This window comes from Synchiropus splendidus, chromosome 4 (genome assembly GCF_027744825.2).
Source record: "Synchiropus splendidus isolate RoL2022-P1 chromosome 4, RoL_Sspl_1.0, whole genome shotgun sequence".
Lineage (NCBI taxonomy): Eukaryota > Metazoa > Chordata > Actinopteri > Syngnathiformes > Callionymidae > Synchiropus > Synchiropus splendidus.
Window position 1 is genome coordinate 3,792,761 of NC_071337.1, and position 12,229 is coordinate 3,804,989.

The window sequence follows — 12,229 nt, forward strand, 5'->3', positions numbered from 1 at the left end:
GGAGCCCAGGGTCAGACCCAAGTCCCACTTGGTGTCTTTCAGCTGAGTTGACCTCAGTGTTCCTCTAAAAAGAGGGAGGCGTCTGAGTTGGGTTCTAAGTTGAGTTTCTTTTCTATTTGGATTTTCGGTTTGTCCATAACATTCCCTTACGACAGCTCACTTTCGTAACATACTTGTTCCTTCAGTGACTCTAACTCTGAACTTACACCAGAGAAACTGCTCTCTGCTAGAATAAGAAATGCAATGAAAGGGTGATGGCCATCAGAGGTCCTCAGAATGTCACCTGAGGATAGCAACACAAGCGTGTGTGTGTGTCCTCTGCTGGTACAGCTGTGTCAAATACCAGACACACACTCCAGCTTACATGTGGACCTCTGACCTCTCACCTCTACACAGCCACCACATTGTTGCGGAGTCAGAGCAGGAGGGCTGTGTGATGTTGCCACTGGATTGACACGTGCGTACGAACTCAGCTCAATTCCATCGTAGCTGAATTGTCTCCCGGCAGCAGGCGCGTGAGAAGTCGGAGGACTGGAAGTGTGGTAGTTAAGTTGAAATATTTCCTTCACAAAACCTGTCTGGAACTGAGAGCTATACTGCAGGTGCCAAGTGTCCATTTTCAGTCCCTTTAATGCTACGAGGCCTGCTTCCAGAAGTGCTGTCCGTGGTCCTAAATTTGGTCGAACCTCTTCAAGGGTGGTCACTTACGAGCAAACCTAGAAGTGGTTAGAGCTGGGAGCCATTCAGTTGCTCCGTTTGGTTTTGCTTTTAATTTAGTCGACTGGCACTTGCGGTCACGTGACCAGCTCCTTTTACCAGGCAGGAAGTAGAGATTCCGACTTTATAAAACGGTATTTATTATCAAATTTCATGCAAAATCAACGTAACCAAAATGTCCAACAAAGGCAAGGTTGTCTAATTCATTTTCAGGTTAGCAGTCTGTTATCGGAGCGCTGTGATGCTTCTGCCACCTGCTGTCCGTTAGTGCACATTACATGCTGAATATTTTACAGGACTTTTATGGGGAAAAATACGTACAGGGCAAAAATATTGGGTGAGAAAATGGCTGTGTGGTGGAGGCGAGTGCTGTCACGTGACTTCCATGTCATTCACTTTTTATTTGTATGTTATTCTGCAATTTATTTTCTGAATGAGACGTGTGTCACTTATTATGCATATTACTTTTGTGTTGTTACTATACATACTGTGTTAATGTGCCTCATCTTCTTCTCCTAAAAACACTGATCATGTGACCATAACTGAATTCAGTATAAAACTGTCGGTGAGTTTCACTTGTCGCCCCTGAAGACACACAACGCAGCTGAATAACTTCCCTGCGAGTCGCGGCCTGTAATCATCGTCGTTAAATATAAAATCAATAAGCAGCTGCACCACTGGACTCGTGGCAGCCTCCTCTCTAACTGTAGGGTACCATTCCCAGCGTGTTTATGTATAATCCCGCGAGCGCTCCGATGCACAGGTCATGTGAACAAGGGGGTCGTTGGAGGTGTTGCTGAGTTTACCTCACCGTAAACACCGGGTCCAGACGCAAGCTAGGTGAGGACGACGATGAAGGAGGATAAACACCAGGGCACATATTTAGCGAGATGCTAAAGATGCTAGCCGCTAACATCGAGGTGTGACGCCCTCATGGCTCAAAGTGGTGTCACAGGTGGGATGCTTTGTTTGTATTTTGGTTCTGCTGTAAAAGGCAATTCACTCCCAACTGTTTTTTTGTGGTGCAACTCACGTGCCAGATGTTGGGAGGCTCCGTGGCGTCTGAAGGACGGGCACCTAAAGGCCCCAAACGTTAACGTCGGTCACACATTTTATGGCCAGTGGCTGCAGACCAGTCATGAGCCCAAATGAGGGTTGACACTTCTGTGGGCCGACACATTGTAGCGTGTTGACACAGGAGGTTGTGAACACATGAATAGGCTCCAAAATAGTTTGTAGACATCGGTGAATGTTGCAGAGGGCTTCCGCACATCTCAGCAGCAGCCCGATTGTTACGGACGGACAGACGGCGTTGTGACTCCAGCCTAATGAGGCCCACAATGTTACGGCGGTGAAAGCTCTCGGAAAAGTTCCGTATGGTAGTTGGTCTTTACAGAGTGAAGTCGGTCTTTGTGGGCGCTGAGGTGACGTCATGTGAACAAGAAGCCTGTGATAACAAGGACTCTGGCGTCTCCTGGACGAAACTAGAAGACGACTTCAAGTTTTCAAGACACAGCATCCACCAGTGAGTCTGCTGAGTCTTCTTTCACAGTTGGAACACACTTCCTTCTGTCATCACTTGAGTTTAATAATTCAATAATTCAAGTGCTGTCGTAGAAGCCCGTCTAAGCCGAAGCTGTGGCTGTTGAAAATCATGTCATATCTGGCTACAATTGATTCTTTGTGCCATGTGGTGTGAGTTTTTGGGGGGGGTCATGGTAATGACTCTCGTGGGGACTCATGGAAAGGAGCCTCCTAGATCATTCCTAAATAAATCCTCATGTCATCAAAGGTTGCGTCATTTCTCAGACAGAGTTATTAATAATATTATATTGATAAAACTCTGAGGCGAAGTGATTTGGGTTTGGTGTTGTGGAGTCAGTTTGTCTGGCTGTACTAGTGTTTAACTGACTCGCCCATTGATTCCCACTGAAACCTTTGGTCAGGTGACCAGCTCCAGTGAACACTTTTCACTCTATAAAACACTGTAATAAACCAACTTTCTTGTAACTACAGAGACAAAATATGGATCTAAATAGCCTCTTCTTCGTTCCACCTGTGTTTAAGAAGCCTGGGACGCTACTGCCCCCTGCTGTCTGACTGAGCTCATTACACCCTGAATCTTGCTCGTATAATCCTAATTCCACGCAGGCAATAATGCGGTGTGAACACATCCCAGTGTTCTGTCACTGCGGCCAACACAATGTAGTGCAGCACAGTTGCGGTCTGAATTCCAGCGTCTCCTCACGGCGTCGACACAATAACACCAGCAGCATCTGAGTTTAAATATTTGCGCCTGAAAAGAGATGATGGACATGACAACAGCGAGTCCACGCCTCCTACACAGACGTCCAGGAAGCCAAACACCAGCCACCCAAAAATAGCCTCCTCCGCCAGGGAGCCTGTCATTATGGAGCCGGACCTTTCAGGGGCCACTCGGGTTCCTCACGGGAGCCGTAAACAAAGCAGCAGCTTAGAAAGAGAAAGTCAAGAAGCACTTGGTCAGTTCTGCAGGAGTAAACTGGAATTTCAACAGACTGAGAGCCTTTTTCACAGAACAGAAAAAACAAGACCCAGTTCAATTGTTCCAGTGTCTCTGCAGGTGCTGAAGCGGTCTGAGCAGCAGAACCCTGAAGCGAAACAGGCCTGAATTCGAGGTCACTTTCCTCCTCAGCAACTTCTGTTTCTATGATTCTCTTTTTTCAGCGTAACCATGAACCTAACATCACAAACGTGTAATTACAGTGGAGTAAACAGAGAGCTGGCCGGTCTGACCTGTCCGTCACCACCAGACCAAACGAACAGCACGAGTAGGCTGCCATGTTTTGAGTCTCACACTCCATTTGCCTCCCACTTATCCCTGATAGTCTGTCATTACAAAACAAAACCATCCAGAGGCTTCACTCAGCGCTGCAGCAGGTCATCGCAGGGAACATGGCCGCCCTCTGTGGATCAACATCTGGCTCCTACTCCTGTTTCTCCCATTAGCAAGTCCTCCGCCGTCACCTGTCCTCACCATCCTGGAGTCACACCGCTCCCCTCCCTTCACCATGCCGAACCTCAGTGGTCCAACTGTCTCTCCAGACTTCTGACCCTTCTAACTATTGAAACATGCAATACATTGCTCTTTTGTCCAACGACAAGAGCTCGGTATTGAAGCTCAAGAACTCCATTTTAAACTACTGTAAATTCTGGACTATAGAGGGCACCACAACATAAGCCACACCCACTAAATTTAAGAAGGAAAACAGATCTTGTTCATGCATAAAACGCGGGTGCAGTGGTGCTGTCTGCATCGTAGAAAGGTCAGCAGTGCTTATAAATGCATGAGGATCACTTCTAAACCAGTTTGGAAAACAGGCTCCCGCACGGAGACTGACTCATGAAACAAACTATGTTCTGAACTGGAGTCATTGACTCCTCACATCTTTCATTGACATTAAAGCACTGAAAATGCACTGTTTTCGCTGGCGTATCCCAAGTTCCGCCGCTCTCAGCTGCTGCTTCTCATAACAAGTCCTCCAGGAGATCGGCTCTATGGGCGGAGCTACGGACACGGGGGCGAAAACAACACGTTTTGAGGCGCTTATAAGGACTGTAACACACCTGTGATGCCATCGGTTTGATGCAACAAGGCTCAAAATTTTGTCAGCATGAGTCTCTTTAGCCTAAATCCAGATATTAGCTGTGTCGCTATATTGGACGCAAAGGTCAGAAAAAAGTAGTGTTTTATAGTCCAGAAATGACGGTATTACGACGAGATATTTGGAAAAAAAACCCTCAAAAATGGTGGTTCAGCTCAAAGAGTCGACACCACAGTCTTCATCATCAGTTGCAGCCAAATTGGACCATCAACAATTGAGTTTATGCGTGAGACCCAGTTGGATTTAAACCTTTGGTTCTTGTAATGTCGAGGGTCATAAGAAGTTGAAATGTTGCAGTGCGTTATGGGACTACATGAAGAAGGCATTAAGAAAGTGTCTCTTTGTGGAGAGGAGAGACAGAGTTGGAGCGAGAGCGTTGGAGATGAACAAGGGCAGGAGAACCAGTGAGGTTGCTGATGGACGATGAAGATGGTTTGAGGTGGGACGACTCCTTCTAAAGAGCCAGTCACTGAGCTAACGTATGATTCACACCTCTGAACTGTCACTTGTCATTCATGAACTACTGAAATACTTGGAGCCGAAACCATGGAGAAGAAAACCAACAAGAGCTTCAGTGTTCATCCTCAGCGACTGCGTCATTCTCCCACTGATCCTTTTGGACCGACCCGTGTGGAGCGTGTCAGGTGGGATTAGGTCTTTCTCCAGTCAAAACCTGACGTGGGAGCAGCGTGTGAAAGTGGGCCGTGGAAGGAAAAGTTGATCCTGAAGGATTACTGTCAGAAAGAGTGGACTGTGCCTCTCTGGCAGCAGACGCTTGGATCCAGCGACATGAAAGCTGCCGCTCCCAGTTTAGCATCATGACTCAGGCAGGAGGAGGTGGAGTCGCAGCAGGGAAGCTAATCCCAGCCGCAGCAGCCGAGCCACGGAACCTTCATTAGCAGGACCAAATAAAACTTTATGGAGAAGACGTGGTGCATCGGACGGAGGTTTGACCACGAGATGACTCATGAGATGGCTGAGTGAAATGGTGAAAGGTGATGGTTGTGACTCGCCCTCCCAGGTGTGGCTACAGAAGGCCGGAGCAGGACTCTGCTACTGTCCCTCCATCCACTGAAGTCGACTTGAGGACGCATCAGGTGGGTCGCTCAGAATTGGTGGAGGGACATGGAGAAGCTTTTGTTATTCAGCGGCAGCAAGCTAAGGAGCTACTGACGTCAGAAGCAGGAAATGTTGGGGAGCACATGGAGCTCAACCACGTGAGAACACCATGTTCCTGAATCGAGCCATTTCATGATCATTATTTGACATGAAATAATTAGAAAAGGACAGGGACATTGAACTACTGGCCTGCCTTTATTATCATTATCAACATTATTGTTATTGTCATTATTATTGTTCTTATCATTATTATCATCATTGTTATATTATTATACGTTAGCATACTGTTATTAATGCTATTAGCATTGTTATTATCTGTATTATTGCTATTAGCATTACTATTATCATTATCTTAATTTGTTATTAGCATTGTTATTACGTTATCATATTATCATTATCGTATTATTATTATATTATGTAATCCTTTATAATGTTATTATTATTATTATTATTATCGTTATTGTTGTTTCTTTTTGATAAACCTTTAATTTTTTATAAATCTATTTTACTTTGATGTTTTTTATCTTATTTATTTTCTACTTTATTTTACTTTCACAGCAGCTGAGTGCTACAGACGCCGGCTGAAGCTGTGACCCTCCTGACCTCCCATCCTGTGTCTGTGCTGGCAGTTGAAGGGTTAAACATAGCAAAACTTCAGACGTCATTTAGAAGAAAACAACATTCATTTTGTCATAGAACCTTACAGCTTATGGCCGACTGATGCTTATGCTCCTTATATGGTCTAAATTTTTCCCCAAAAAAAGTCGGAGACACTTTGATCTTCTGATCGAAATGAAATAACAAATCTGAAGTTAAGATTCAACATCAACATCATGCACTGAGATGAGGATCAGCTCCTCCACGTTTGAGTCTGTTTCTGTGCCTCGAAAGTGAATTTTAGACATAAATAGAGACTCAGACTGGAGCTTCTCAGTTCAGCCTTTTCGTTGGGCAGCTTCCTCTCCACAACTCCACAGCTGACACCACAAGACCAACATGGGAGGCAGAGTCGAGTTTAAATTTAGGCTGATCTGATTTGGTCGTGGCTTCTGTCTCGTGAATGTATGGCTTCACAACGCTCTGCCTCTTGTTCCCACCACTGACTGGGTGAATGACGAAGACCATCAGGAGCCTCTGGACCACAAGAAAGAGAGGTGTGGTGGAGGACTGAGGCTGGACAGTGGCTCATAAGTGGCAGTGTTCCAAATCTTCAAGGACACACATCGAAGTTCAAACAATCCCGCCAACATGAGGGAGGTTTCCAACCCTTCAGCGGCCGAGAAGAGTTTGTCTCCCTCACCACCAGCAGCCAGACGGAGCGAGGGCCTGTCAGACGCTCAGAGATCTCAGAGAGGGAGCATCCAAGTCAAGAAAATCTTCACTCCGCTTCTCACACTCCCGAACAGACCCGCTCTTTCATGACTCACACTTCTGTCACGCCGCTGCTGCTGACTCTGCCAGGGGGGTTTGGACCTGATGCTGCGGAGAGGGACGTCCAGGACGTACAGCTCTGATGAAGGAGGCAGGTTCAAAACCGCAGCAAAGTGAAGCTGAACAAGAGCTGCCAGGACTCACATCAATAACCATGAAAACAGAAGAAACAGATTAAAGAAGTGTCCGACTGGCATCTGACAAGGAAGTACACAAATATGTTTACATTTCCCTTCCTCTCTTTCTCCTGAATTGTCCTCATCTTGCTGCTGTTCTGTTAAAAAAAAGACACTATTGTTTCCTCAGTCAGAATTTGAATCCACAAAACTTTGAAAATAAACTGCTATTTTCAGTATTTTTGTGCAACAGAAACACTCAGGACCGACTGCAGACTTGAGTTTCTAACATGGAAGGTTGCAGGTTTCAAACCCAGATATCATCATCCGGTCATCAATGCTTGAAAACATCTTGACAAAAACAACTCACTTCATTTTGAGTCTCCATTTCACCTGACTTGATTCTGACCAGAGCAAACTGGAATGGAACCAGAGACCTTCCTGCAGCGAGGTGGAGCATCAGCCATGCTATGAATGAGCCAGACGGGTCTCAGACCACAGTAAAGACCGACTTTCCCCACTGATCTCAAAGGCTCTGACGGAGGCCGGAGCAGCACTGGAGCTCCATCTTCTACATCAGTGATATACATGAGCCATGATATGGTGAATATCTGTGTGTCATTTCAGAGGAGACCTTTTGAAAAACAGCTCAGCTCTGCAGCCAAAACACACTTGGATGACTTTACAAATTGACTGGTCAACACAGGTGCTGCACACAGGGTCACATTCATGAGTTCGCTTCCACATTCCAAACCAAAAAACTGCATCATGGGAGCGTTTGCACAAGTGCACACACACACACTAAGGGCTTTCACTCACAGCCCTCCGCGATGCGCCGTCATAATGAACTATTCATGGAAGAGAAAAAAATGTTTCAGAGTTCAGAGACAGGTAGGGTTCGGACGGGGCTGCGCCCTCTGCTGGTTCAACACAAGAGCCGAAATACCGTTGCATCTCCAACTTCCCCCTTCTCCAGGCCCCTTTAGATCGAAAGAGAAAGGTGGAGAGACATTCCCAAACCAGAGTGGAGTCGCTTGCAAAGCCGACTAAACCCCGAAAAGTTCTTCGAAGTCCAGTTCGTTCGTTTTCACAAGATCTACTCCGAGTCTCTGGATTCATCTGCACCCATCTACACCATAGTAACCATCAAATTTGGAGTTTATTGTCCGCTGATCTATGATGATTTAGAATGACGGAAAATATGGGAATAAATAAAGCAATATTAACGGGAATGAATTTACTTAAAACAAGCCGTTTGTCCACATGAGTTGCACCATGTATATCTGTATTGCGCCGCTCCTATCAGAACGCACAATGAGCGCTGTGCTTTTGATAGGGGGAACAGCGCTCTCTAGTGGAGGATAAAAGCCCAGCAATTTCGTGACTTCGCTCAATAAAGTTGTAAAGTTTATAGACTCGAGATGAATAAGAGCCGAGCTAAACTTGAACGCGAGTCAAAGGTTTCACCCGCAAATAAATCGGATATAGACGCGGTCGTTTGAGTAAAATGGCTTTATTCAATTGGTAGAGGAGCGCCACCAGCTGGATTAGATTGATCTATTGTTCACTTGGAAATGAAAATAACAATCAGAGAAGATAAAAAAGCGGAGATGAGGCGAGAACTTTACCGGAAATATAGTGAGTTTGCAGCAGCATTTTACTTTGAGTATATCAAATTTTATTCGGTCACGCTCTGTGAAGAGGTATCTGTAGTAATGTCAGTGTAATAGACCCAAACTCGAGTTCCTGTCTTGTATCAGCCGAAAAGGACGCGACAGAAGCACCGTTGTAACCCATGACCCCCTCGGGCTGCGTCCTCTGGCGCGTGAGGAGCGCACCTGCTGGATTGTCTGAACCCCAAATCACCGTCATTTATAAACACAACTGCGTATATCGGGGCTCGAATGAAGACGCTTCGGTGGCCGTCACGAGAGCTGCGTCAGGCGCTTTCAATCTGGACCCGAGCGCGATTTATCGCTGCTAAAATGTGTTGGTTAAGTCAGACAGAGAGGTCCCGCGCACTCAAGCGCGTCTTACCTGCTCGGACCACGGTGGTTTGGCACAGCGCGAGCGTCACCAGCACCAGCGCGAGCGATGACAGCTCCACGCGCCACGGTCTCCATTTCTTCCGACAGGGACAATGGTCAATATCCATATTTGCGGCAGCGCTCGTTCGGCCTGGAGCAGCTGGAGCGCGGGGTGGACCGCTTCTCTTCCTCCCGCCTGGACCTTCCGATCACGGCCCGGGAGACGACGCTTCCACTCTCCCGCACACCTGGATGGACGGGTCACCTGAGTCTTCCCGTGGTGGCGCTCGAACCTCCTCTGCGTGGGACACGATTGACTTTGAGAAAAGCCCGGAGTGTTAGAGCTCCATCGGGTCAGTCCGGGTACAAGAACCCGGAGTGGAAAGAGTCGCGCGGAGAGAGAGAGAGACCTGGGAACACACTCTCCCCTTTCTCGACTTTCTCCCACGACGACTGGCAGTGTGTGTGTGTGTCGTGAAGGAGAGAGAGAGGGAGGGAGGGAGGGATGAGAGGTAGTGATGGAGGGAGGGAGAGATGGAGAAGGACGATACCTGGTGCGTAACTGCGCACGGAGGAGCGCGTATTTCTTCCTCCAAACTTAAGAAAAGACAAAGTAAGTGGCAACACAGAGTGACTGTGGGTGACCCCGGTTTGGCCAAGCGCTGAAAACGCGTAAAAAAACGAAGCAGAATAGCGGACAGGCTCGCCAGCCAATCAGGTTTCGGTCCGCATCAAGTGTCCCGCCCCCTTGCCTGGTGCTCTAAATGCGATTGGTCAATTTTACAGTTTACGGTACACAAGTTTACTGTCGTCTGAGAGAAGGAAAAAAACAGTTTTATCAATTAAAACTAAATACAATATAACAGTAATAACCATATAGAATGATAATAATGATTATATGAACTATGTTTAATGTGAGTATATTTCAATTAATATAATTAAAAACTACCAAAAAATAAAATTCAAACTAAATTTTAATCTTTCAAATTGCAAAAAGTAAAATACCTAAAAAATAAGGTATGTGGTATAAAACACTGAGATACTGAGATAAATAAAATATATATGCATTTATGTAATTAAAATAAGACATTTTAAATAAAAAAATGAATAAATAGGAAACAATACTTGAATATGTATTTTACATATTTAAATATTTTAAAGATAAAATATAAAGCAAAACTAAAACAATAAGCAAATCAATGAGACGATCGGAAGAAGAGTAAAGAAATGCTGAAAAAGGAAATACAACTCAACATTGCCGGATGAAGAGGACAATACTAATGTTAGCAACACATGCTCAGAAGTTTAACCATTTTCCAGACACAGAAAAAGCACATGAGAACCTTGAGTTGTTGGGTTTTTTTTTTTAACTACAAAGCATCACATAAACGTGTCAGCCACATCTTGACTTCACCCTGGAGTGTGCCGCCACAGACGACCATAATTCTAGAAGAGACATTCCTGCCATAACTTCAAATCGACTTCCACACCTCTCATCAAAAATTCAAAGCAGATATGAGCTTCCACTGCCTCAGTCAAACGCTCCGTCACGATCACAGAGCAGAGGCGTAATGGGGCTGTGGTCGGCCCCAAACCTGTCATGTTCCACAGAGCAGAGACGCATTTTTGCCTGCAGACCAGCCAGCGTGTGATGAGGCAGGGCTGCTGAAGATCCCTCCTTTATCTCCAGATACAAGAACATCAGGAGATGCAGATACTATTAACCGAGGGCCTCAAAACGTTCCCACGCCAGAGTGGAAAGGTCATCTATCCCCCTGGTCTTGCGTCTGCAGTGGGAGCCACACACGTTCCCTGCAGTCTAGAGAAGCCATGCATCATGTCACAGCTCTCCATATAAAAGAAAGTCATGCGTCAGCACATTGGCATCACTTTTCTTTCACTGCGACTTGGACACACAGCTGATAATGAGTGACTAAAGGTCTTGTTAGTGAGAGCGAGGATTTAGGAATTAGTGGCTGGAGTTCATGGTTGCCAATGAAATTTGCTTCCCAACCACTTCTATAATCACAAACTCTGGGTCAAGCCACAGGGAAGGATCACCCTGTTCTGAGGAGGGTGTGAGGCGCTCAGTCAACCACCGAAGGCTTGAAGAAGTGGAGACGTGATACCAGAATCACAGCCTGCTATTCGGCAGTGCAGTCTAACAAGGTGGGAGGAGAAGTATTTTATGGCTGTTTTCTGAGAGCAGACAGCGGTAGTTTTATAACCAATGGGACGAGTGCAAACCTGTGATTTTTTTTAGAGGCTGGGCCATGTTTTTATTGAAGATTCAAGTTGAAGAAAAAGTAAGAGGGAAAACCCACAACCCAAACCCTACCTTGGGCACAGAGCTTGTTTCTAACTGGGACATAGAAACACTGCCGTATAGTTGACCACCACGAGGTAAAAACATACATACATTAAAAAGTAATGGAGCAAAAGAAGTCTGATGAAGACGAACAGACAATATTTCTTTTTGACTCGAGGGACACACATGTCTGGCTTCAGGACCCAGCATCAACCCAATACAAGAAAGTTAAATGTATAGCAAGAAGAATGCAATTGGAACTTGAAGTCTAACACAGTGTAACCGACTCAGTTATTTTCATTGCTCATCTGATGCCAGGTCAAGGAGGCAGCAGTCCAAGCAAAGAAGCCCAGATTCCTCCAGGACCGTGAAATCTCTTGAAACTTGAAGAAAACTGAACTGGTCCTCTAAGCTTTGGGTTGTGTCTGTGAGAACAACAGACCTAAATGATTTTCATCCGCACCATGTCTGAACACTCTTTTGCGGTCCACACAACAATTTTCTCAATGTGAAGAGAAGCTTGATCTGTCGGGGGACCCCCCCCCCCTCACAGGGTGGAGAGTCTGGCATTGATTGTAATAGCTTTGGTGCCCCCCAATAATGGGGTTGTGTCCCACCCCACTGATCTTGAGGCAGGAAAGCTGAAGGAACGGAGCAGGTGAAGATGGGTGTGATCTACTCCTCAGGATTAAAAATGAAATCTCCCCCATTTGTTTCCTTCTCAGTCGCTTCTTGACTGGCTACATTCCGTTCCACGACACAGTTCAAGTCGCATCGTGGACGGCTCTCACGACATCGTAAATATTGAATATGTTTCGCATTTTACGATTGCCGGCCGCAAGTTATTACGGAGATAAATTTGCTCTT

The 12,229-nt window shown here is 45.9% G+C and overlaps 1 protein-coding gene across 2 annotated transcripts in view; it reads right to left on the minus strand.

Annotated features, from left to right (window-relative positions):
- The window catches only part of col11a2 (collagen, type XI, alpha 2), a 53,305-nt gene that overhangs the window by 35,173 nt on the left and 5,903 nt on the right, over nucleotides 1-12,229 (minus strand). The window contains exon 1 of one of the 2 annotated variants that reach the window (XM_053863429.1): nucleotides 9,065-9,493. The exons of the other annotated variant lie outside the window; for it this stretch is intronic. Within the exon in view, the coding sequence (XP_053719404.1) occupies nucleotides 9,065-9,182 (118 nt within the window). The 5' untranslated portion in view covers nucleotides 9,183-9,493. Of the gene's footprint in view, nucleotides 1-9,064; nucleotides 9,494-12,229 lie in introns of those variants that run through there. 2 annotated transcript variants of the gene reach the window in all.